Below are 27,753 nucleotides of genomic sequence, written 5' to 3'. Positions count from 1 at the left end.
ATACTATATTGTCTTACCCTTCAAGCCAGGATAATCACCAGCAAGCTGCTCATTGTATTAGCTCCCAAAATGTGCCCAAGAATTGCCTGTGAAAGTTAGCTGGGAAAGCCAGAATCACTGTGTTATCACTGCAAAGGGAGAGAGTTGAGCTCCAGACCTAAGAATAGCATGTGACTACTCCACACAGCATTGTAATTAAGTATAAATGAACTATGATGTAGAAAGAACAAAATTAAGATACTAAAAAACATATTTTCAAATGCTTATGGCTTTAAGAAAAGTAAAATCTCTTCAAAAACACATTTTAAATGAATTCTTCCTTTGAATAAGGATTCCAACAATAATTTCACCCTCTTCTTATTTTGATTGAGTGTCCAGAGAAGGGCAACAAAGTTGGTGAAAGGGTCCAGAGAACAGGTCTTCTGAGGAGCACCTGAGAAAACTGGGGTTTGTTTAGTTTGGAAAAAACAAGGCTGTGGGGAGATCTTCTCAGTCTCTACAACTCCCTGAAAGGAGGCTGGAGTGAGGTTGGTGTTGGTCTTTTCTCCCTCTTAACAATTGACAAGACAAAAGGAAAGGGCCTCAAGTTGTACCAGGGGAAGTTTAGGCTGGATACTCAGAAATGTTTCTTCACTGGAAGAGTAGTCAGGCATTGGAACAGGTTGCCCAGGGAGAAGGTGGAGTCACCATCCCTGGAGGGGTTCAAAAAGACATGGAACTTTGGGACATGCTTTGGTGGTCATGGTGGTGTTGGCTCGACAATTGGTCTACATGATCTTAAATGTCTTTTCCAACCAAAGCAATTCTATGATTGCCATAAGCAGAATCCATTCTACCCTGGGAATATTCACAGTATTGCATTGTTCTTGAAATACCTGTGTGGAATTCGTATACATGGAAGGTATGGTCTCACAGATTGGATCATGACTCAGTGATGGGTGTGTGCAGTACAGCAGTCAGTCCAAGTGGGGAAAGTTACATCCATGGAGTTCACACTCCAAAACTTGCACTGGAGTACACACCACTTTCATCTGAATCAGCCACTGGACTTGATCCAGTGTTCTATGCTTTACAGAGACCAACAGTTTTATATTCTGCTGACATGCTATGCATCATAATTGACCTATACAATTAATTAAAAGCAATGGAGAAAGTAAATGGAATTTAACCTTAATCAGTGCCCAAAGGCATCAAGATGTCTGATGTCACCCTGAAACATCAGGATGCTCAGAACCAGATTTATTTCAGGCCACCACCAGAAAGCTTTAATGTGCATCAGTTTCTGAAAGACCAAAATCTGAAAATACTGTGAAGAGAGGATAAGATAAAAGCATTTGCAACATTTTCTAATCTGAAGGTGTTAATTTCAGGTACAATATACCATAAGAGAAACATTTCTTTTGTAAATTATTTATTCACTGATTATTAGATACCTAAGGAGCTCAAAGAAACCAAGTACATTTTCTTAGGATGAACTTGCTTGAGAAATAAAGGGCAGAGAAAAGGAAAAAAAGGTGTGGTTCTAATAACGTAAATTAACTCCAAAAGTAGAAACCTCTACAAATGTTGCAGAAGTCTGAGTAACCTGACATAAGTTTGGAGTCTGGCCTATCTTAAGCAGGAGATTGGACTGCATGAGTTCTTTATGACCTTTTAATCTAAATGATTCTGTGGTACTTTAACTTCTCTACATGCTGCATTACCTTGCAAGAGTTGAAATTTTAGTTTCCAGTATCTCTAATAAGAATTGTCCTTGAAGGGTACACCTCCATAAGGGAAATACATGGACTGAACACCCACATCCCTCATGGGAGTTGTAAAATTTTCAGTGCTTTGTAAGGGGGCAGAGCTCCAGCTATGGATTTTGGTCCCAGAAAAAAAATGCAGGTATCAGATTCCCATAATTGCCAAAAAGAACTACATAATGGATTGTGTTTCATCATAAGGCAGTGTAAATTCAATTGGTTTGGAAGGAAGCTTAGAAATTCAGTTCAGCAGGAACTAACTCACTCCATCATTCTGATGACAGGAATTTCATATGTTTAATTTCAATACTGGAATTAAAGGTTTTGACTACTTCTAATGTGTTTTTATTATTTCCCCCCCCCAGAATGTGGGCCTTCTGATAAACTTTTGAAGGTTAAATTTCCTCCTTGCTTCAGGAGGAAAAACAAATGTGGAAAACCAGAATTTGCTGCAAGCTATGTTTGTCTCAGCTCTAAAACTGAATCCTGCTGTGGGCCATATATTCCTCTGCAGAGCTCCAAGACCTTTTGAACTACAATGCAAATGATCAATATATTTTCATAAATATTACCAAACTGTGATTCAGAAAATGTGGAATCACTCCTGGACATCTCTACCTGTTATGTCTTACTGCCTTCACTTTATGGCTTTAACTGAGGTATTGAGTGTTCTCAGTGACAAAAAGAAAATTGAAAGATTGTGATTTTTTTTCCCCTTCTGATCCTATATGAGGTTTCCATTTGCAGAAGGCAACTTAGGAATATATATATATATATTTTACTAGAAAGCAATAGTGTACAAGTGAATACATATGGTTGTACTGGGACAGAGTTAGTTTTCTTCATCATATCTAGCATGGAGCTGTGTTTTGGTTTCATGACCAAAACAGAGTTGATAATGCAAGGATGGTTTTGTTATTACTGAGCAGTACTCACATAGAGTAAAAGCTTTTTCTGCCCTTCACACCACCCTACCAGTGAGTAGTCTGGGGGTGCACAAGAAACTGAGGGAGGACACAACGGGGACAGCTGACCCCAACTAACCAAAGGGATATTCCATACCGTATGATGTCATGTTCAGCATATAAAGCTGGGGGAAGAAGGAGGAAAGTGGGACACTTGGAGTGATAGTGTCTGTCTTCCCAAATCACTGTTACACACGATGGATCTCTGCTGTCCTGGAGATGGCTGAACACCTGCTTGCCAATGGGAACTGGTGGATGAATTCTTTATTTTGCTTGCATTGGTGGCTTTTGCTTTACCTGTTAAACTGTCTTTTTCTCAATCCACAAGTGTCCTCATTTTTCTCTTTCAAGTTCTCTCCCCAATCCAAGGAGGGAGAGTGAGCAAGCAGCTGCATGGGGCTCAGCTGCCACAGGGGTTAAAAACCAACTGTGCATGGTTTAGTCAACCAGCAAAGAGAGAGAAGATATCCATCATCACTGCTTTGCTACAAAAGGAAGCATTTGGTTACAAATTACTTCCAAAGCACCTTTTTCCACAGTTACCTTTTTCTCCTGGAGGCCCAACTCTGCCTGGACGACCTGGAGCACCTTTCTCCCCCTTGACTCCAGCCTCCCCTGTTGACACAAAAGAAAAGGAGGAATCATTAAACCAGGACTATTTTCTGCTGGTGGCAGTGACAAGAGTGTCATTCTCCCCAGTGAAAATAAAAACCTACTATAACAAGAGGGGGAAATGCCACAAGCAAATGTGACCTGACTTAACAGCTTTGCTTGATGCATGAAGAACACAGATTCCTGCAGCTGACATAAACACTGACAAAACCAAAGCCAATACCACTACTGAAGTCTCATACAATGGGTCTAGTTTTGTGGACATCACTCAAATGATTAACCTGCAAAAATCCCAACAGCACAAATCACTTAAGTAAAAGCTTCAGAATGAGGCTCCAACTTGGCACATAAAATTCTGAGCTTGTGCTCGCTGAGCACAGGGTCTCTGCTAAGGACATGCTTAAGTCTCAAGTGAAAATGGCTTAATTATATCCTCAACTTGAAAAAATAAAGAAAAATGTTTAACCCATGTAAGCAGACCTGTGGGATGCCATTGATACAGCCAGCATTTTGGAGGATCATTTTTAAGCACCAAAGAGTATCTTCTTAATCCATATTCTCAGTCATATGTTGTGTCTTTTAATCTCTGTGGTAAAACCCACCATGTATTGTACTTACATGCACATGGCTCATGGCACATTATTATGTTCAGCATCAGTTATTATCATTATTATATTTAAACATCAATTTCTACAAATGTTTGCCTCCCTGGTGCTTTTCATTGGAAATGTGGAGCTGCTTGGCTTGGTTTACCACCTACTATTGTATTGCTATTGTAGTTTAGTTTGCCATTGACATAAAACTAAAATCTCTTAAACACAAGTTTAAAGAATTGTTTAAGTAACTATCTTGAAAAAAACTAGATTTATATCAAAAAGAAGAAAGTTTTTTGGCTTCCACAGAAAAGGAATTGCCAGGATCTCAAAGCTAGAGCTAGCGCAGCACACCTGACCCTGCCGTGCTGTGAAGAGTGAGCATTACCTGCTCTCCAGGAAGCTGAAGGGAGCACCATATCAGGAATGGTTATTATGCACCCTTCAGGCTCTGTTCTCTGACATAGCTGGCATCTGTGGTTCAAAGAGGAACCATAAAGGTCACATGTGAAAACAAGCCACAGCACGGCACATTTCAAATACGCAGCCTCCAGCTCTCCTTCTCCTTATTGTAGTATATCTACATACTGTGGCTGTGAGCCGAAATCAAGCCTCCATCTGTTATATTTCCTTCTTCAGGCTGCCAGCAGGCTTCAGACCATCCTCCCTGCCTTCAGACATGCAAAAATAGGCCATTCTTTGACCTTAATGAGGACAAACTTCACATCATCCCTAGTGAATAATATTGTTAGTATGAAACAGGCTATTACTTGGCACATTTGGGAACGCCACTTTTTTTTATTATCAGGTAACCAACGGGCTTTGTATGATTGCCTTTCCCCTCTCAGGGCTGGTTATGAGTTCTTTGCTTCCCAAAGATAAATCCTGACAATGACTTTCCCCTGCTCTCAGGAGGCTGAGAGCAGGCTATTACAGGCTATTGCTCTACACGTTCTTTAGAGTGAGAGCTGTGCATTAGGGATCAATAAAATAGATCACTCTTGCTCCAGGCCATTACACTTGCCTGCATTTATTCCTGTAATAAGATGACACTGCATTCCTTAGACTGGGTGTTTGAGAAACTTTCCCTGGGAGAAGATTACCCCATTACAGGCTCAGCCACAGAGCACTTGGAATTTTTTGTTATCAGCTGTTTAAAGAAGCAAGACCTTGGACAAGAGGGACTGATTAGTCGTCCAGTTCAGCCTTGCTGTGTTTTTAAGTTCCTATTACTGCTGTATGTACCCTGAGCACTCTGCAAGCTGAGGAAGCAAAGCTTGTGCAGGTGTGGAGGGCAACAAAACAGTTTTCTGCCAAGAAATCACAGAAACATAAAGGTTAGATAAGACCTCTAAGATCATCGAGTTCAACTGTCAACCAAACACCACCATGCCCACTAAACCATGCCCAAAGTGCTGTGTCTACGCATTTTTGAACACCGCCAGGGAAGAGGACTCCACCACCTTCCCGGGCAGCCTGTTTCAATGCCTGACCACTCTTTCAGTAAGTAAATTTTTCTTAATGTCCCATGTAAACCACCTCTGGTGCAACCTGAGGCCTGCTCTTGTCCCAGCTTCAATTTAATTCATCACCAACTAACACTAGCTTTCAACTTTTGGCTCCTGAATGAAAGTAAAAAAAAAAAAACAACAAACAACAAAACAAAATCAAATTAATTTAGACAGAGATACCTCTGCGCCTCTCTGGATCATCAGCCCCTGTGCCACACATTACACCCAGTCTTTTTGGCACAGGAGAGTAAGACTGGCTCCTCCACTATGGCCTCCTCCACCAGCCACAGTTCTTTTGCAGTTGTACCTCCTGCTCAATCTTCTCACCCATCCCTTTCCAAACTGCTCTTTGCTCCTGTCTTCTGGCATGGAAGAGTACTTTCTTCCTCAGGGCAGTGTAGCTCTGGACCATGCAGCTGAGATAGGGTGAGATGTACCCAGAAGTGTTCCACAGTGTTTTCATGCCCCACACTTCCAAAACAAATCTAGCACTTTTGGAGATCATCTCATCCAACTCTGCTGCCAGAGCAGGATGCACAGGATGGTGCCCAGGTAGATTTGAATGAGAGTCATTCAACCCCTCTGGGCAGCCAGTGCACTGTTACCCTTACAGTAAAGAAGTTTCTTCCTCATGTTGGGATAGAACTTCCTGTGTTCAAGTTTGTGCCTGTTACCTCTTGTCCTGTCACTGAGCATCTGCTGTAATAAAAAGAGCACACCAAACATTAAACACATGAGCTATTAAGCATTCCTTGTCTGGATACAACTTTCTTCAATAACTCATATTCCTTGTGTGAGTAGACACAGCAAGTGTGAGGATAAAAAAATTGGTGTTATTTTATTTATGTAGCACCAGTTTTTTAATGTATTGTATGGCACTCAGCCTATTAAGAGAATTCCTGCTTTCTAGAAGGGAGACAAAAGGTGGCAAATGGAACATTTGAAGCATTAAGCTTTGAAGCAGTTGGTAGCACATAAGACCCTTAATGGGAAGGTCGTGAGTTCAAGCCTGCGGTGGGCAGTAGTGACAGGTTGGACTCGATGATCTTTGAGGTCTCTTCCAACCTTAGTGATACTGAAATGAATTGTTTCATGTCATTATTTTCACCACATTAGTATTAACTTCAGTCTTATAGGTCTGTAAAAAGGAACTGGACTTCAGGAAGAACATGAGTGAGCAATATAGAAAGGCTTCATCATCCATCCCTTCCTCACACACAACACACTTTTTTTACAGTTAATATTGTTAGCTTTCTAAAACATGGATCAGTCTGCTGGCTGAATTCTCAGAGCCACGGTATGTTTCCCCTTCTGCATTTAATCTTACTCCTTTACCCTGTTAAGGTTATAAAATTTTAAAAAATAAAATAAAATAAAAAAATTTAAAAAATCAGTCCCTAAGACCTAAGCTGCTGACCTTAACCTTATTTGTGCCTTTTTCTATTCTTGGTGTCTCTAATGGCTTTCTTCATCTTCCATTTCCACCTCCAGTCTCGTCTCACACTCCTTCCGACTCCTCCTCCCCTTTTATGCTGTGGGCTCTTAATTAGCCTTGTGTAATCTTTTTTCTTTTTTTTTTTTAAAGTTTGCACTCTCTGCACTCAGACTCATTCGTTGTACCCTTCTTCTCCCTTTATCTCTTCCTGCTCTAAAACTTCTCCCTTACTTTTGGATAGTTTTCTCAGCTCACATCTCCTTCACCACCCCATTTATGGTCCACTTTCTGTACCGCCTCTTTGGCTTAACCCTCTCCTCCTGTTTTCTCTTCTTCATACATCCCATGATCTTCCTCATTTCTTCCCTATACCTATTTTTCCCAAATCCCCAAAAGCTCATTCCCAACAGTGGTGTGGGGCTCTGTTCATGGCTGGAGATGTTGCCATCAGAGAAGACAGGGCAGATCTAAACGCTGCAGGGAGCAAATCCCACTGTGTGGGAGCAGAAATTTGGGCACCCAGCCACATATATGCTCAGCTTAAAGGAAGCCTTGGCTGCTGAAATGGGTTGGAGGTGTGCCAGTAGAGGACAGCAGTATCTAATTACCCATTCTCTGAGCTAGTCCCCCTGACAGCATAGCTAGAGTACTGAGACCTTTTAGGGATTTCACATTAACTAGGGCTGAATTGGGTCATTTTTTTTGCTTGGCTGAATTTGTCCATCAGTCTCTCACTTTTGCAAGGCTTACATCTCATGAAGCAGGTGAAATCATCAGCACATGATGGCGAGCAAATCCCACTTTTGCAAGGCTCACCTCTCCTGCAGCAGAGTAAAATAATTAACACATGATGGCTTTCAGGACTCTCTCTCGCTTCTAGGTCTCGGGACTGCCTTCTGCCAAAGGGTCAGGGTCCTACACTCTCTATATTTTTGAAGAAGCTTTGCTGTATATAGCAAAAAATAATAATGATCCCCAAATAAAAATGCTCATCATAGATATTTGTGTAATCAGTCAAAATTAGCAAAGAAACTGAAGGCAAGGAAGTTACAAAAGTTGGCAAAACCTGTCAGCTTCTTAGAAATGAAAAACTGTCTCAAAGCTTCAGATCCCAGTGCTGTGTAGTCTGACCATTTGACTGATCTTCTGTGTAACTCTGGACAACATATATTTAAATGGATTATAATCTTCTCTGCAAGTTACATGGACAGCACCAACTTGAGCCTACTTTACAGTAAATATAGCAAACAAATAGAGCAACTTTACTCAACTGAAAGGAGGTGTAGCAGAGAGGGAGTCGGTCTCTTCTCCCAGGAAACTGATGATAGGATGAGAAGAAATGGCCTCAAGTTGCACCAGAGAAGGTTTACTTTGGATATTAGGAAAAATTTCTTTACTGAATGAGTGGTCAGGCATTGGAACAGGATGCCCAAGGAAGTGGTGGGGTCAGCATCCCTGGAGGTGTTCAAAAATGTGTAGACATGTCACTCTGGAACACAGTTTAGTGGGCATGGTGTTGTTCTGTTGTCAGTTGGACCTGATGATCTTAGAGGTCTTTTCTAACCTTAAGGATTCTAAGGCTTACTCAAACCTCGGAAGACATGGATATAGCGCTGTTTTTCCTAGCTAGAACATTTGCAGGTGGTGTAAAGATGACTAAGACTTCAACAGCCACTTACTGAAGTAAAATTCTAAAATACAGATTTTGATTGTGCTTAGGCATCCAAAGCTGCACCTATAATACAAATAAAACAGTATAACCTTTTTGGTCCTGAAGCCAACTAACCAAGCACAACTTACAGCCCAACAGTCTTGCTTCCAGCACAGGAGAGCCACATCCCAACTGGGCAATGACTGAAGAAGGCAATTTACACCACAGTCAAACCTGTGGCCAGGCTGTGCTCACAATTTAACTGGAAACACCTACAGGGCAGAACTGAGCCTCGTCCTCACCGATCAGTTCACCAGCATAGACAGTGCCTGTAGTGCATACTATGGTGAAGCCCACATTTGTACTAGGTAAGAGCATTGTTAGCTGAGTTTTGTGATACTACAATGCACAATAAAAAGAAAATTGTATAAGCATTATATGACTAACCTTCAAGTTTTGCTGATTGTTCATGAGAAAACGGTGGGGGGTTTTTGTTTGTTTGTTTGTTTGGGGTTTGTGTGTGTGTGTGTCCTTAACAGGCATTTCCTCATGCTTACAGGCCTTACACTCTAATAAAACCATCATAGCTTCACAAACTGGGAATTACTGTCAGTGACTAAACAGGGCTGGGATTTCACACCATGATGGATGCTGTTTGTTTAAAATACTAATTCTTACCAGTCATTTACTTCCTACCTAAAGTACATTTTTCTTGCTATGAAAAAAACCCAATAATTTATTATACTGACTTTTTCTGGGCAATAACTTGTGGGCATATGTTGTCAAAATATCCACAGAAACTATGTAAATGCTGAAAAAAAACCAAAATAATTTTAAATTTCTTCCAAAAGGCACTTCAGTATTTAAAAACAAAAGGAGAAGACAAAGAAGGAAAATCAGAATTATATACTCAGAGAAGACTAGAAAATCCAAAATACTTCTCATTACACTGCTAAATGTCAATGAAAACCTCTGTAGGTGTAAAGTAGGAACTGATTTGACAGCCTTTGGGTATGTGTAGCACACCTGAACACCAACACGGAGAATTTGTAACAAAGGAACAAGCCCTGCTGATGGGGAGCAGATCTGGGAAGCTTTGGCATGCATTCTTGGAACCATGTTTATTTTAGCAGACTTCATCTTGTCGGATGTCAAAGCTCCATTTTTAAGGAGGCTACAAACAGGACAAGAGTGCAACTGACAGGAACCTCCTTTGTCTCTGTTAGAAGCTATCTAAGTGGTGTAAATGAGCCTGTCAGAAAAGAAAGGGTTAGTGCTTGAATGATGGAGGAGGCTTCCACATTACCTTTGAGGCCTGGAACAAGAATCTGAACAGAACAGGACTCCTCTGCAATATGTTGAGCATATCCAGACCTTAGCAGCAACAGGAAGGCAAGACTAATTAGAGTCACCAAGAAAACCAGATCTTTCTTCATAATGAGCATTTACAGGTCACTGACTCCTAAACAAAAGAATGAATAAACAGTTATAAGAATTCCAAAAACTTTCAACAGTTTCTGAACATATGCAGCATCCTACTACAAATACAGTGTATTTTTGCATGTCATAACCCACACAGCACGAGAACATCATGTGCAAGTCACAGAATCATAGAATGGTAGGGGTTGGAAGGGACCTCTGGAGATCATCTAGTCTAACTCCCCTGCAACAGGGTCACCTTGAGCAGGCTGCACAGGAACATGTCCATGTGGCTTTGAAAGTCTCCACTCAACAACCTCTCTGGACAGCCTGGTTCAGTGCTACAACACCCTTAAAAGAAAAAAATTTTCTTTAAGTTCAAGTGAAATCTCCTGTCTTCTACTTTGTACTCGTTGCCCCTTGTCCTAGCACTGAGCACCACTGAAAAGAGCCCAGCCCCATCCTCATGCTCTCCACCTTTTAGCATCACAGAATGGTTTGAGTTGGAAAGGACCTTAAAGTTCATTTAATTCCAACCCCACTGCCATGGGTAGGGACACCTTCCACTAGCCCAAGTTGCTCAAGGCCTCATCTGACCTGGCCTTGAACACATCCAGGGAGGGGGCAACCATGACTTCCCTGGGTCACCTGTTTCAGTGTCTCACCACCCTTACTAGAAAGAATTTTTTTTCTAAAATCCAGTCTAAATCTACCCTCCTCCAGCTTCAATCCATGCCTGCTAGTCCTGTCACTAAATGCCTTGTAAGGAATCCCTTCATGGCTTCCTTCTAGGCCTCATTCAGATACTGGAAGGTCTCCCCGAAGCCTCCTTTTCTCCAGGCTGAACAGTCCCAACTCTTGCAGTCTGTCTCCATAGGAGAGGTGCTCCAGCCCTTTGATCATCTTCATGGCCCTGGACCTGCTCCAGCAGTTCAATGTCCTTCTTATGAAGGTGTCCCAGAACCAGATACAGTACTTCAGGTGGGGGTCTCACAAGAGCAGAGTAGAGGGGGAGAATCACCTCCCTTGTCCTGATGGTCACAGTTCTTTTGATGCAGCCCAGGATACAGGCTGCAGATATTGATGAGTATCGAGAAGATCCCTTCTCAGATTGCTCTTCTCCAGGCTAAATAGCCTCAGGTTTCAGCCACTCCTGATAAGAGAGAGATTCCAGTCCCCTCAGCATCCTCATTGCCCTTTGTTGGATCCTGCCCTCTTGAACTGGGGAGCCCAGAACTGGACACACCATTCCAGATGAGACCTCACCAGGGCAGAGTAGAGGGCAGGAGAACCTCACTTGACCTGCTGACCACACTCTTAATGCACCCCAGGAGACCATTTTCCTTCTTGGTCATGAGGGCACATTGCTGGCTCATTGTGAACTTGTCCACCATCATTCCCAGGTCCTTCTCTGAGCAGCTTGTGGAAAAAACATGAAGCATGCAGAAGAGCATTCAGCAGCTTGTTTTGGTGTTAGACTGGCTAAAACAAAGCTCAGAAGAAATTTGGTCAAGAAGCAGGAGATTCAGCAATGCTAATGACAGGCAATTCTGTGCTTGTGAATTCTTGTTAGAGGCAGGGAGCTCAAAAGGTCAAATGAGAAGATATAGTACAGGGCCTTGCACTGAAAGATATTCGCATTGTTACCACTTTGAGTGCATGCTGCTCTACAGAGGCAATTCAGGAGACAAGGAGACCTGACTAAAAACCTGAAATTTCACTTCCCACCTACCTGAGCACTGAAATTGTGCTCAGCAAATTGTCTGATATGATAGCCCTTGCATAACTCATCCAGGGTAGAAGGGAGAGAATATTTCACTTAATCATGCAATGAAGTTTCATCAGTGTCTTCCATAAATTCTGAAGAGATTCACCTCTGGAACATACCCTTGTTTAAGCCTACAAGTGAAATGACTCACCCATGAAGAGATCTCTCAGAAAATAACAGTACAGAAACAGAGTTTGTGTGAAAGGACCATTAAAAGCCCATAATTAGGAGGTCTATAAAAATACTCTCTGATAAAAGTGTTATTTATATACTTCTGATATGTTTCCCCAGCCCTTTTTTCACCAAAGCTCTGCATCACACAAACAATCAGGGTTTCAAGAGAAAGCAGCTGTACATAATTTTTTTATAGCCACCATAGAGATGTGTGCATTTTACATCTTGGACCAAGATTGGGCTACATCTTATCCTCCACTCCCTTGTTCCCTTCAGAAAGAAGGTACAGGTGTGGGGTCAGTACTTGGGTCTGTGTATCTCAATATTCTGGGTCTGACATTTTGGGGGTGGCCTGGAAGCTATCAATAGTGGTGGGTTTGTGACCTCTAGGCAAGTGATCAGACTTGATCTCAAAGGTCTCTTCCAACCTCAACAGTTCTATGGCTCTGCAACTGCCCTTCAGCAGTGACAGGGTAAGAAGCTTCATGAGCCGATGAAGCAGACAGCAAAACACAGGGATGGAGCAGGAGGAAAGCAGACTGTCCTTCAAGTGAAGCAAAATTCATCATGCCTCTCCTATTAAAAAGCCTTGTTCTCATTTTAAATCCCACCATCAACTCTGATATGTTTAATAGACGTTTTAGCAGCAAGACTAAGTGGATGCCTTGGGAGTTGGGGAAATAAATTATCCCTCTGAATTGCTGTCCATTTTGTGCTTCCATTATCCTCTAGGAGATAAAATGAGCAGACTGCAGCAGGGGGGTCAGAGAGGAGCAGATTTTGCCTCCCTCCTTATGTGGGGAGGGGTGTCTTGAGTTAAAGGAGAGGTTTCTGTGACTCACAACACCCACACTGCAGGGTGGGCATGCTCAACACTACACCCCCCATTTAGCACTGATCATCTAGACTTGGGGCACAGACCGGTGTGGAAGGAATGTTAAAGACCATCTAGTTCCTACACCCCTGACATGGGCAGGGACACCTCCCACTGGGACCAGGTTGCTCAAAGAGGACCATGAAGCCAAGCACAGTCTATGCTTGTACCTGGGAAGAGGTCCTGGGTCAAGGGATCTCAATACAGTCATAAACTAATGGGCTACAGTAGGGCAGGAAACCCTAGGGGAAAAACACTGGTGTTTGGTAACCCTCCCATGGAGCAAGGGAGGAACAGGGACTATCTGAAAATGTTCACAGACACAACATGCCACATTGCTGTAGTAGGACAGGCATGAACTACTTCACAGACCAGCTTTTCCAAACAGTGAGAAGACCCAGGGGAGTGTGGACCAAAATAAAGGAAGTTTCCACTAAGCTGTAACACAACAATTTTATTTTCGAGACCTCTGTTTCAGCTTCCTATTACCTTTTAGTCTAGCAGATGACAACATAGACTACCTCACTATAGATGCATTTTGTACCCTCACAATCACTCCTGTCAGACTACCACATAGACAAGGCACAGACAAGACTCACTCACTTACAGATGCTTACAGAATTCACACCCCCACCCCCACCCTTTTGAGAGTGCTCAGTTCCCAACATTTTGCTTACATCACTACAACTAAGATGACTGCAGCTCATGGATGTGTCTGGATCAGCTTTAAAATACCTTGCTTGGGCATTACAAGGAGTGTAGAAACCCACAGAAGTACAGACCTTGGCTGCTCAAATATTTAAACTACATTTGTCACAGCTGCAGCAATATCACTCAAGGCTTCTCAAGAATACAGGCAAAATTGAATCTTGCCACCCAAAGATGATGAACCCAGAGAAGGAGGAACATCATAAAGGTATACGAATAGAATAGAATAGAATAAACCAGGTTGGAAAAGGCCTTTGAGATCATTGAATCCAATCTATCACCCAACACTATCTAATCAACTGAACCATGGCACCAAGCACCTCATCCAGTCTTTTCCTAAACACCTCCAGTGATGGTGACTCCACCACCTCCCTGGGCAGCACATTCCAATGGCCAATCACTCTTTCTGTGAAGAACTTCTTCCTAGCATCCAGCCTAAACCTCCCCTGGTGCAACTTGAGACTGTGTCCTCTTGTTCTGGTGCTGGTTGCTTGGGAGAAGAGACCAATCCCCACCTGGCTACAACCTCCCTTCAGGTAGTTGTAGACAGCAATAAGGTCTCCCCTGAGTCTCCTCTCCTCCAGGCTAAACAACCCCAGCTCCCTCAGCCTCTCCTCATAGGGCTTGTGCTCCAAACCCCTCACCAGCTTTGTTGCCCTTCTCTGGACACAAATAATAGTTCTTTGAGGGTGCTGGAGCACTGGACCAGGCTGCCCAGAGAGGTTGTGGAGTCTCCTTCTCGGAAGATTTTCAAAATCCAGCTAGACACATTCATTTACAACCTGGCCTAGATGAACCTGCTCTAGCAGAGGGGTTGGACTAGATGATCTCCAGAGGTCCCTTCCAACCTCCTACCATTCCATGATTCTGTGTGGGGACAAGGAAAGATTAATGAAAATTTGGATTAAAGGCTTCTACTACCATGAAAAAGCAGCAACCATCACAGCTTCCCAGGGCTCTGACAGACAAAGCCAGCAGGAAAATGTAAATGTTTGCTGTGTTGCTGTCCTCTGTCTTGGACTACTGCCTCCTTTGCCTACACACAAAGCCAGTCTCAACTAGTAACCAGGTCAAAAAACTGGCCACATCACAACTATTTCCTAAGGTTATACCAACAATTTAACAACAATATTGATATAGTTCTGAAATATCACAGATCTCTGTGATAGCACTGTCCTCATGTCCACATCAAGCAAATGACATCAGATTCAAGCTTAATGTATATGGCCCTACATGCCCAAAAATGAGGCTCCTAGCCCCAGGGTACAAGGTATTACATCTTGGTATACTTTGTGGCCTAGAAGTTCTTACTGTATCGCCAGTGGATGGTCCTGCCTCTTTTTGCAAAACCTATGATTCACAACAGTCAGCAAACAAACTGGAATCATGGAATCATTTTGGTTGGAAAAGACCTCTAAGCTGTCAACTCAACACCATCATGCCCATTAAGCTGCAACCCAAAGCCCAATGTCTACATGTTTTTTGAACACCTCCAGGGATGGCGACTCCACCACCTCCCTCAGCAGCCTGTTCCAATGCCTGACCACTCTTTCAGTAAAGAAATTTTCCTTAATATCCAATGAAAACCTCCTCTGGTGCAACTTGAGGCCATTTCCTCTCACCTTATTGCCAGTTTCTTGAGAGAAGAGACAGACTTCCACCTCACTTCACCCCCTTCTCAGGGAGTTTCAAGCCAAGTGGTTCAGACACAGCTGAAAGTATGGAAATGAGGCAGTTTCAGCATGAACACCCAGCAGGCTCTGATACATATTCTTGACAGATGAGGCAGAGAGGCGAATGAAATAGCCTGAGATGGAAGGAGGAATTGAAATTGGGAGGGTGTTCCTGTCTTTGCATTAGTGAATAAAAAGGCAGTAACACCTCCTCTAGTTGCATTTTATGAGGTTTTTAGATGTACCCAGACTACAACTGAAAGATCAAAGCCTACAGGTGTGTTAAATATTAATATGCCTTTGCAAACTCATACAGAGCTCTGAGATGAGGCAGGCAGAGAAGTCGCAGGGCTGCTTGGTGGATCTGTTCAGCAGCCAGATAAAGGAGTTTCTGGGGAAAACAAAACCTCCAACAAAGCTTCATCACATTCCCACTGGTCTGCTCTTGCTGCAGGGCTTACAAGCCTCAGAGACACAGCAGTTGCACCTCACCCCACCTCATGATCACAGAACTGTTTCAGTTGGAAAGAACCTTTAAGATCATTGAGTTAAACCTCAATCCAACACCACCATGCCCTGAAGTGCCATGTCTACATGTTATTGTAAACACCTCCAGGGATGGTGACCCCACCACTCCCTAGGCAGCCTGTTCCAATGCCTGACCATTTTTTCAGTAAAGACATTTTTCCTAATATCCAGCAACATGTTGGCTTGGTTTGCAGAGGAAAAGGGCTTGCTCAAGAAGACTGAGCATCTCAGTGTCAGTCAGGTCACCATACCCAGACTTGTGTGAATACTCAGGAAATTACTTTGGTTTGAGAAGAGCCACCAGCAGAGGAAATCTCTGAAGAGGTTGCAGATTATATAGAATCCACAGCTGCAGTAAAGGGACACATTAGTGTAAGAAATCAAACCAAAACCACTTTGGATATCACTTACTCCATCTTTTCCTGCTTTAAAAATAACCCTTCTCCTCTGCAGCTAAAATTGCCTTATATGATTGAAACAAGGATTTGCTCCCCAGGTATACACTACAGCAGTGCCTTTCATTTTAAAGCCTTGGAAAATTCCTTGCCTTCCTGACCTACCTTCAAGTCCGTTCAGACCCAGGTCCATAAAGACATTTAGAAAATTAAATTCCACTGAAACTGGTCCCCAGGAGAATGTGTCAGACTGTTTTTTCCCAACAGCATTTTAACCCTGATATTTGGGGTATCTTCAGTGCTGGCAAAACCAACACCAAAAAGAAACCTAGAGACAGTCACCCTTTGCAAATGTATGAATATTTTCTGTCTACACTGATGTGTAGACTTCACTTAAACCCTTCACTGAAAGGGCGAGATAAAAGCTTTGGAAATAAAAAATTGAGGAAGAGGAAACAGCTGCATTTAAGCAGTTTTTCCTTTAAAAATTAATAATAAAGTAGCAAATGGCCTGTGTTCCCGTTAGGAATAGGAACGTACCAATGCAACTAGCACATTAATTTCATAAGAACTTTTGAGATCTGTCAGCTTTAGGGAATCTACCTCAGCTGCCAAGAGAAAAGAGGTTTATTAAGCCAAGATTCAAGTGACAAATCCTTGAGAGGTCATCAGAGAATCCCCAGGGAACCACAGGCTTGCTCAAAACCGCTCTGGGACAAGCCAGGCCAGCTGGCATCCAGCACTCCCTGAGCTCCCCAACTACCCCTCACCAGCTGTGGATGGAAAGCTTGCAGATCACTTCAGATAGCAAATGCTTCATGCATGAAGATCCTGCATCTGCCAGCGGCTGCTCCACAGGGCTTAGTGGCTTATTGCACGCCATTATTTTGGCACTAGACGCAGCAAAGGAAATGATCTGCCTATCTGAATCCAAATGGCTGAGAAGGAAATGAAGAAGGAAAGGCACAGAAGGAAAATGAGGCTCACTGGCGTTAATGCTCAGCCAGGCAATAGTTACAGCACGTCTGTAATCCTAGAATCATTATGGTTGGAAAAGACCTCTAAGATCATCGAAGCCCAGCCATTGAGCCAACATGACCATGTCCACTAAACTATATCCCAAAGTGCTATGTCTACACATTTTCTGAATATCTCCAGGGATGGTGACTTCACCACCTTCCAGGGCAACCTGTTACAATACCTGACCACTCTTTCAGTAAGAAATTTTTCCTAACATCCAACGTAAATCTCCCCTGGTGCAGCCTAAGGTCATTTAGTCTCATCCCATTGCCATTTTCCTGGGAGAAGAGACCAATACTCATCTGGTTCCAATTTCCTTTCAGGAAGTTGTAAAGAGTGAGAAGGTCTCTCTTCAGCCTTGTTTTCTCCAGACTAAACCATCCCAGTTCCCTCAGCCCCTCCTCACAAGCCCAGTGCTCCAGACTCTTCATCAGCTTCGTTGCCCTTCTATCCTCTATATAATCCTATGGGACTCCTCTTTGAGCTGGTTGTATTCCACTAGTGCTGAGTTGTTTTCACTCTAACAATTTTAAATTATTATTTTTTTTTAAACTATACCTCATTGTCAGAGATCTGAGCTGCATCATCTGTACTCTGAACTGCGCATGCTCCCGTTACAGACATGCACATGAATCTGCAAGACCACAGCCACATTTGTTGGGGGATTTTCCCGAGCAGGTTTAAATCAACGCTACAGACACATCAACAACTTTCAACAATTTTCACTGCTCTGACTTTTCATGTCCTTGCCATCCACATCCTGACACCTCCCACAACTTATCTGGCAGCCTGTGTCTCCCCAAACACCCTGGCAGACTCCAAGCCGTGTGCTTATGAATGCAACACATGCCCACAAAACCATGTCGGTGAAATGCAGGCTGTGACGCACACCTCACACTATTTCAAACAAATCGAAGCAAAAAAAACCCACCTCCAAAACATTTAAATCCTAGGGCTTCAAGGGTAACACCAGGGCCCAGTGTGGATCAGGGGTATGTTTCATAGAATCATAGAGTCATTTTGGTTAGAAAAGATCACTGAGTCCAATAATTTTCTAGTTCTGGTGCTAAACCATGTCCCTCAGCACCACATCTCCACATCTCTGGGGATTCAACCACCTTTTGGGCAGCCTGTTCCACTCTTTGACAACCCTTTCAGTCAAGAAGTTTCTTCTCATATCCAACCTAAACCTTTCCTGGTGCAACTTAGAGCCATTTCCTCTCATCCTTTCACTTGTTACTAGGGAGAAGAGACCAACACCCAACTACAATCTCCTTTCACGGGGGAGGCAAGGCCACAGCTACATTTGCCCTTCTCTGGACCTGCTCTAGCATGTCAATGTCTTTCTTGTTGTGAGGGCCCCAACATGAAGCAAGGAGAGGTAGAAGAGACAATCCTCCAGCACTGTGCATCCAAGCTGCTTTTCAGCCCTTGCCCCAAGGGCCGTTGATCATTCCCTGGAGAACGTATCTTACGCAGTGGAGATAAAACCTGTGTCACTGACCTCTTCTTTCTCTTCTATAGTCTTGCTGATCCTCCTAACCTACAGATGTCTTGTGAAGCCATGCTTTTACTTCATCTAAGCATTTTCTCCTCTGTTCTCTGAGCTTTGTCATGCATTACTTTGAGTAACCAACAGTTCATGTTTTAGGTGGAATGCAAAAGCCAGAATCAATGATAAAGCTGCTTAAACAACAGGTGGCCATTTTCATAACACTGAAGGCTCTGAAGATAAATTCTACATGTTGATTTAAAGGTTAAAGCAACAGGCCTGAAACAAACAAAAATCCTGCATGTCATTATCATAGAACTGCAGAAATAAGGACCATAACCGCTGCAGCAAAAAGCCTCTGTGAAATCTGTGGAGCATGAAGCAGCATAAAGCAGAGACATGTAACACATTTCAGGTCCCCATGATTCTGAAGAGCAATGATGTTTGCTGCAGAGGACAAAAGACTGACATTACTTAAAAAAATGATAGGAAGTCATTGATTACTCCCCAATGTACCCTTCATTCTGGCTCAATAGAACTATTTCCTCAGCTGATGTTTGTGAGGTGTAAGGGACTATTATTTCTGACTGTACAACGTAGGTGCCCTTGTCTTCTGTAAGAGTAGTAGCCTCACTTTTCATCAAGAAGGATCTTTCTAAAGATGGAGACACATTTCTTTCTGATGTACTTCTGCTGAAGTCAATGAGTTTATATCAGAATTAACTAACTGTCATCTCTGCTGAAAATATAAAATCAGGAGTGAGATGAAAATAGTGACAGAAAGGGGCAAGTATGCTTTCAAACCCTATGGCTAAAGGGTAATGGGACTCAAGTGCCAAATCTCTCATGATAGCACTCTATGGCTTTTTACATGGTACAGGATTAACTCCAATAGAATTTTATCTTTGTGTAAAATGTTGGTCAGAGATAAACTAAAAAATCTCCTGTAATGTTTCAAATGAAGTCCCCATTAAATGACAAAAATCTTTCATAGTCTCGTTTGCAGCTGTGATTGTGGGTGCCTTCCTTGATATATCATAGAACAGCAGAGTGCATAAGGTTGGAAGGGATCCTCAAAGGCCATCTTGTCCAATCATCTGCAGTGATCAAGGACATCTCTAACTAGATTAGGCTGCTCAGTGTCACATCAAGCTTGACCTTGAGGTTCTCCAGGGATGGGGCCTCCACCACATCTCTGGGCAACCTGCTCCAGTATTTCACTACCCTCATTGTGAAGAACTTGCTCCTTATGTCTAACCTAAATCTACCCTGCTCTAGTTCAAAACCATTGCCCCTTGTCTTAATGCTACATGCCCTTGTAAACAGTCCCTCCCAAACTCTCCTGTAGACCCATTCCAAATATTACAAGGGTGGTACAAGGTGTCCCCTTGCTTTTCTTCTCCAGGCTGAACCCCAAAACAAATAAAAAATATGGGGTTGAAATACAGGTGTCAGCTCTTCTAAAACTTGTTACTGTTATCTCAGTTCAGCCCTGCTCCTATAAAATATCCATATGAGAACCTGACACTATCTTCACACACCTATCTGTAGCACCTACACCACCAAGGACTCACCAAGAATCAGCAAATAATGTGGAGAATGCTGCAGGTTATGCTTCTTCACATAAATAAATACAGATTACTTACATACACTTTTGTCACTGTATTTATGAAACTTCACAGCCATCACTTTTCAGCCTTCCACTTCTGGCTGCAGAAGATGAGATGTTTGTGCAATACTTCTTACTGGTCATTCAACCAGCTTATGCTTTCCAATACGTTCTTGCCTTCCAGGTACTTAGAAGTGGGCCTGACAGTTATTTTTTTGAGGGCACTGGACAGGCTCAAATGGCAAACTTAACTGAGGGGCCTGCTCCTAGTCCTGGAGCTATGTTCCTGGAGCTAGAAGAGGCAGAAGGGTCTATCAAGCCTCAGCCAGTCACACTGGACATGCCAGCAGTGACACATGCCTTTTGCACGACAGAAAGGCCACTGAAGTATTGATCCAAAAGGCGAGGTATTCCAGCTGTGGAAGCTCCTTAAAAGGATTTGAACCCACAGCTCCAGTTCCCCAGCGGCATAACTGCTCCCAAGGGATGGCCACTCTAGGTGAGTTGACTCATGTAAAACACATGGGCAGGTTAGAAATGCTCAGACAAAAGACAAAGTCTAAGCAAAGCTGTTTGCAAGGTTAGAAGAGTAAAGAGAAGAGACATGGGATGTAGACTACTAGTAGGAAAGACAAAACACAGAAAAAAGACCCAGAAAGGTCTGACCAGGATAGAGCAGCAGAGAAAGGACAGTGGGAAAGATGGGCAAGGAGAGCAAGAGGGCAAGGAGATGAGAAAGAGATTTGCTTCTGGCTGCCCTAGCATCCTGCTCCTCACTGAGAAGAATGAATCCAGATTCAATACAGCTTCCTCCCCCTTTTTTCCCCACATATTAGATACAAAACATCTACATTTAAAGAAGGTTCTAAGAGTAAAGGGTTGCTTCTCAGCACTGCAAGTGTGACTTCTCAAAAAGCGAGCCACAAAACAGAGTATGGGTGGCCTTAAGAGATGGCGATTTATCAGGAGAACTTCTCTTAGACCCAGATCATGAGCTAGCAGAAGTTGTAAGCAGACTTGGATGAGATTTAACCTTTCTGGTTTAGGTGCTCAGTCTGAGAAAAATCACCCTGAGCTTCCTGAACAACCAAGCTGGAGAAAGACACTTCACCATGGAAAGCCATTCCATCTTAAAACAGGACAAGTAATTAACTCTGGAGGTACCTATTCATTGCCCCAATATAGATTTATGTAGAAATGTTTTGGCTGGAAAAGTCTTTTAAGATCATCAAGTCTAAGCATTATTTAACTCCAAGACTGCTGCTAAACCAGTCCTTCAGCACCTTCACTTTAACAGATGGGGATTCAACCACCTTCCAGGGGAGCCTGGCTTTGTATGCATGCAAAGTGAGGAGAGGGGAGTCACCAATTAGCTAAACCAGTCTGTGGGAGGGCTACCAGCAGCCTGGCTCCCCTAATGCAATTACACATCACCCTAACCTTCTCTGTACTGCTGCCAACCACCAGCAGATCCCATCATGAGCTAGCAGAGGCTGCTAGGCCAGCAGAGAGCTGTTCTTTTTGTTGTGTTATTTTGTGGTTGATTGAGTTCTTTGGTTCCTGGCAAGGATAAAATGGCCATCACTCCTGTGAGAAATGTTGCCAGCCAGGGAAAGAAGTGCCCTTGGCAGCAGCTGAAACGGGCTTCAATGTGTTACAAAACTGTGCCCTCACATGGCAGCAGCATGGAGAAAACACAAAGGTGTGTAAAGTGAAGGAATTAAGGGGACTAAAGTCACCTGGAGGGGATGAAATCCACCAAACCACAAACAACAAGCCCAATAAAACAACAAACAAAAAGGGGCACATAATTAGAGTGGGAACATTTTAAAAGGAGGAAAGATATGTCAAAACACCAGGCTGCAATGGAAAACAGTATCCAGCAAAAGATAGAAAGCATGGGCGATGCAACAATGTAAAGCATTTTGCAATAGCATGCAAGTGTCCAAGAGTCATGGAAATGATCCAAGAGTGTTATCCTCAAATGACAAGGAAATACTTCTTGGAATGATAGTATAGTATAACAAAACATTGTGATACATAAGCAGGCACAATCATGATCTTGCATTTGAACTGGGGCAGTGCCAATGCAATTTCAACCAAAAAACCTCTAACCCCAAGCCCAGAAAAAAAACGACCCAAAAAGAGCTGGTTTTTATTCTCAGGCTGGGGATCTGCAAATTATATTCTGCATGTGGTCCTCTGCTAAACTTCCATATTGGCTCCCAGCATGCTGAGAAAAGGAGGGAAGCAAGTTACATTGGTGAAACAGAGACCAGAAATAACTTTAGTAAATCAGCCAAGCCTCAATGTAGGAGAAAAATAAAAAGCCTAAGAGTAAAAAGTAAGCCTTACAGGAAATACAGCCACATATCTTCACTGGACAAGGGAAGTGTGAACCTGAACAATGGTGTTATACAATGTCCTTTCACTCTTTGAGTCCTAAAACATCTTTCCTACTGCAGATAAGGCAAAAGAGACAAAAGGATGGTGAAACTACCAAAGTGGCTCCCCACATTAAGAGAAGATAGTGGTTGGTACATAGAAATGGTTGCAGAAGCAAAATGCACCAGAAAAGAAACATGTTGCTATGGGTTTGATGTGAGTTAGTAAAAAGCACATGCAAAGATACAGGGACTGTTTAGCTTGGAGAAGAGGAGGCTGAAGGGGGATCTTTATAATGCTTGCAAATATCTCAGGGGTGGGTACCAGGCAAATGGGGCCAGACTCTTCTTAGCGGTCCCCAGTGACAGAACGAGAGGTAATGGGCATAAACTTGAACATAGGAAGTTCCATCTAAACATGAGAAGGAACTTCTTTTCTTTGATGGTGGCAGAGCACTGGAATAGGCTTCCTGGAGAAGTGGTAGAGTCTCTGTCTCTGGATACTCTCTGGGGTTGAACTCTTCAGAGGTCCCTTCCATCATTTTGTGATTCTGTAATGCTAGCCTTGTACTGAAAAAAATGAATCTATAATTTCCCCTTGAAGATTTAACATTTAGGGTGATGTTTTTCAAAATTAATTAAATGGAGCAGGCATAATCTCTGTATGTTGTCTAAGGGTTGCAAATTAATTTTGAGCTATTTAATTATACATTCCTGGTCTAAGTTCATGCATTCAAGAAGGCTTGATATAACATTCATAAAAAAAGAAAGCTTAGAGAGACACTGCTGAGTTTTTGGCTCTCCATAATTAAGTGAAAGGCAAAGCCGATACGAAGTTATAGAATCATAGAATTGTTTCGGTTGGAAAAGACCTCTGAGATTAAGAGTCCAACTATTAAATGATCAAAGGAAAAAAGCAAAATCCAAAAGCCTCTGATAAAGAGGGTTTTCAGCTGACACTATCTCACCTCATCTCTGCACTGGCTTCAAATGGCAAGCCCATTGCACAGCCAGGGAGAAGCTTTGTAAACGCGTTTGCAGATGGTGCTGACAGGGGTCCACCACCCTGAAGTCTCCATGGCACCTATGAGTAGCGCTTCTCTTGCCCTGCCACACATTCTTTGTATATTTCTTTCACAGCTCCTATAGGTACCTCCACTAACCAGTCAGCCTGTTTTCTCATTAATGCTATTCTGACAAAAGTGCTCAAGACAATTGTTTTTTTTTCCTAGAACAAGACCTTTTTTTTTGCTGTTTCCTGTGCCTTCATTGCACTCTTCCTCTGATTTTTCTATTTTGATGGCCATAATTACCACACCATCTAACACTGGCAGTTCCTTCATGTATCAATTTTTCTAAAAGCTCCTTAGTTTCTCAAAATTAGATGATTTCTTATAAATCTTTCTCTGATGGTAATCCTAAAATTCTATTTAATATACAAAAGAATGTCCTTACAAAAACTTTGATGCTTTCTTGTCTTGACACAACCAACAGCCTTTGGCGTACAAGACTCATTTAAACAAAGAAGTGCTTGTGAAGCCTTTTGAAATGGGCACAAGTTATTTTGGTGCCTTCTTTGTTGAAAGTGATCAGCTTATGAAGCTTTCGGTCCCTGTGTAGTTTGTGCTCTTCAGCCAGCCTGAAACCACTTCATGTAAGCTTTGTTGTCAAATCCTCATAGCACAGAAAGGAGAAGACTGCCCCAAACATTCAGCCCAGAGCAAGATCAACCCTTGATCCTCTGTTCTTTTGGAGGTCTATAGATTATTTCCTAAGGAGTCCACTAAAGATGAATAAACACATGCCTATTATCAGCAAGGTTTAATATCTGCTGAAATCATCAACACCATCACAGGAGAAACTGGAGTGAGCCACAACTAAGCCTGGAAAAACAAATCACTCAAACTGAAAATCTTAGAGTGCTATATGTAGGATTTGTTATTATTAATTGTTCTTCGGTTTGCAAATCTGTAACAATAGGGCCAAACCCACAATAATCACAGTGAGCCATGTTTAAGACCAAGCAATGATGGGCATCAGGAACCTGAGCACAGCTATGCATACTGCTTCATTCTTTGAGGTCCCCACTCAAAAACCAGCCACAGATGAAGCAGTTTCTCTTCTCACTCTCCATCTTTTGTGCACACCCCCCCCCCAGTCTTCAATCCTCAAGCCTGCTTAAGTAAACACTGGCAACACTACTATTGAATCTGTAACTGTATCCTCATGCAAGTCACAAGAAAGCATCCAAAACCATCTTTCAACACCTCAGCCACCTTCAGAGGCAGGAGGTGCCTGGTTTTGTTGGAAAACTTGGGTGTCTAAGCTTTTCTTACTGCACAGACCAGAGATGGCCAACATCTTGCCTGAACGGAGCAGCAAAATGCTACTCTCCCACCTGTCCGGTTTATGGCTATCAAGGAAAATCATCCGAACTCCTTCAGCCTCCTCTAAGGCTAATAGGAAACACTGCCATTCCTTTCCTCCCTTGCCGAGTGGCTTCTTATGGGAGTGCTCACCCCAGTGGAACAGACTCTCCTGGACTGGTTAGGCTTTCTCTTTTTGAAACTTTTAAAAATCAAAGCAGAGCCAACACTAGAAATTGTCTTGGGAGATGTGGACACAACCTTGGATGTTCAGTGGTCTAACTTCCAAAAGATATTGTTGGTTAATGACAAAGGCACCTTTCCAGCAGGTGGGAGGAGGGGGTTTTCATGCAGATTTGCTTCCCAGGCAATTGCTCCTGGCCTGTAGATTATTACATGGCAGCTGGGTAGCAGTGGGCCATTTTGCAAAGAGAACTGCAGAAAACTGCTTTTTTTCAGAGGTAGTTCTCAAAGTTTCAAAGTTTTAAGGGTGGTCAGGCATTGGAATAGTTTTCCCAGGGAAGTGGTGGAGTCATTATCTCTGCAGGTGTTAAAAAAACCCCATGTAGACATGGCACTTCAGGGCATGGTTTAATGGCCATGGTGGTCTTGGGTTGACAGTTGGGCTCAATGACCTTTGTGGTCTTTTCCAGCTGAAACAACTCTATGATTCTGTGGTTCACGGTGGGGCTCCAGCTTCTGGAACTCGAGTTTCAGAAGGCACTTGGCATTAAAGGTGGTGAATTTATCCACTCCTGCATTCCTGCAGGAATGGGAATCCCAAAGCATCTTCCTCACAAGCACATTCCAGGTGGCTTCTGTAGCCATCAAACACTTTGCTGGCTGTAGTGAGCCACTTTTTTCAGCACTTAGCTCTCTTCCATTTTCTCCATATAGCACATAAACATCAGGAATTCTTGGTCTGGAGCCAGGTGTCTGACTTGTAGCAGTATGAGATTATTTATTCATATCCTTGTTACATTCACATGCTTCATTGTTGGACTAAATGATCTTTAAAAGTCCCTTCCAACCTAAATCATTCTATGATTCACTGTAGAAGGAAAACAATGTGAACCCTAAAACTCCTCACCATCTGTCTTACTGCTCTGGGCTGGCCTCCAGGACACCTTATGGATCTCCTAACCAATCTTCTGATACTATTTTGAGGAAGCAGCGTTCAAATAATCATAGGCCGTTACCAGGATTTGAATAAATAGGCAAGAGGCTTGCTGAATAATGAAGAACTAGAGTAGATGAACTTCCATTCTCTTCTTACCTTGTACAACTACAGGCAAATCACTCAGAACTAGCATTTTCTGAATAGGCACTCAGATGGGCAAGATGAGACTTTGCTGGATTTTCCAAAAATCTTCTGGCTCTTAGCACTTTGTTTTCCTCTGGACTTAAGAGTTTACCTAGCCACAGTCCCTTACAGCTTTCAGTTCCAAACACTGGAGCACTTCTAGCTTGAAAGTTGGCAGAAGCACCAACAAAGCCATAGAAATATTTTCATATGTTCTCTGCTTTGTATAGGTGCTTGCAGAGTTAAAAACCTCAAAAGGCTTTAAGCCTTCTGCTGACATATTAAGCCTTCTTGAAGGGTCCTACTCTCCCAGCACACAAACAGGATGGCCTGTGGCTCCTGTGTAAACCAGAAAGAATTGCTTGTGCTAGGAAGCTGCCAGCTAGTTATTGACCAGGAGTCAGAAGGGCTCTGATGCTTTATGAGCCTAGTCTGTGACTCTTTCACTAGACCACCTCTCCCAAAATACATCCCAATAAATCAAGGGATATGAAAATAGTGAGACCTTGACTACATGGTTATGGGAAACATGGTTCAGCTGTGAAGTTCAGCCAGAAATGAAATGTAATGCAAAGCACAAACTACACTTCCCAGGAGAAACCATGAGAATGTTTTTTTGCTAAACTTTTCTGGTTTTCAGCCAAAATATTTAGACAAAAAAAAAAAACCAACAACCCCAAACCCTAACCTACCCCGGGAAACAGACACTTTCCTTTAAAAAGCTACTTTGCCAAAAGATTTCCTACTTCAAAAGGATTCTGGTTCAAGAGTCTTTGGACAGCCCTGAAGATGATTAAATAAGAGCTTTAGAAATAGTGTAAAAATCACTCAGAAGTAATCAGAAAAAAAGGCCCTCAACATCATTTACAATCTATAAGCTACACAGATTGCTGCTGCTTCCACAGTGCAGCTCTCTGCTGGCTGTAGCACTACATCGTGTTTAAATGCCATTTTGACTATTCTCTTTCATGTATTAATTAAAGCAATAATTTCATTTTAACAGATACAGCTAAGATTTTCCTGATAGTCCATTTCTAAAAGGAACACTCAGAAGTGTTTCTTCTTGTCTACAACAACTACATACCTCATTACACTGCATCAGTAGTGTAATTTTAGAGCTATATCTAACAAGTCACAAATCACTATTATAAATGAGACCGGTGTTCTGTGTTTTGTGATCAGCTATAAACCTTAAACATTAAAGATCACGTAAACAATCATACAGAGATGAAATACGAAATATCTCACCTACAGAGAGGGAAACAGGGCAGCAGTGTTTACATTTGTTACATTTTTTAGATCTTTCAGTACCCAAGGATCAAAGCTGTAGTAGTTGCACTGCAGAGGCTCTCTCTGTTCTACTGTAGGGCAAGCAAAGATCGGTTTATTCATTCCTCCAGTGATTTCGTTTTACTGACCACATATGTTTGTATGCACAGAGGTCAGAATGGAAACTCTCAAGTCCCTTTACGAGTTCTGTTGTTCATACCTCATGACTGAAATGAAAGCATGTTTCCTAGTTACTGAA

At 42.5% G+C, this 27,753-nt stretch overlaps 1 protein-coding gene across 1 annotated transcript in view; it reads right to left on the bottom strand.

Annotated features, from left to right (window-relative positions):
• The window catches only part of COLEC11 (collectin subfamily member 11), a 37,067-nt gene that overhangs the window by 8,434 nt on the left and 880 nt on the right, over positions 1-27,753 (bottom strand). Inside the window, exons 2-3 of the mRNA XM_009902077.2 lie at positions 9,819-9,974; positions 3,254-3,325 (exon numbers count right to left, since the gene is read on the bottom strand). Of these exons, the coding sequence (XP_009900379.2) occupies positions 3,254-3,325; positions 9,819-9,957 (211 nt within the window). The 5' untranslated portion in view covers positions 9,958-9,974. The remainder of the gene's footprint in view (positions 1-3,253; positions 3,326-9,818; positions 9,975-27,753) is intronic.

Source organism: Dryobates pubescens, chromosome 3 (assembly GCF_014839835.1).
Source record: "Dryobates pubescens isolate bDryPub1 chromosome 3, bDryPub1.pri, whole genome shotgun sequence".
In the NCBI taxonomy this organism is placed as follows: Eukaryota; Metazoa; Chordata; class Aves; order Piciformes; family Picidae; genus Dryobates; species Dryobates pubescens.
This window is presented reverse-complemented; position numbering and strand designations above follow the sequence as displayed.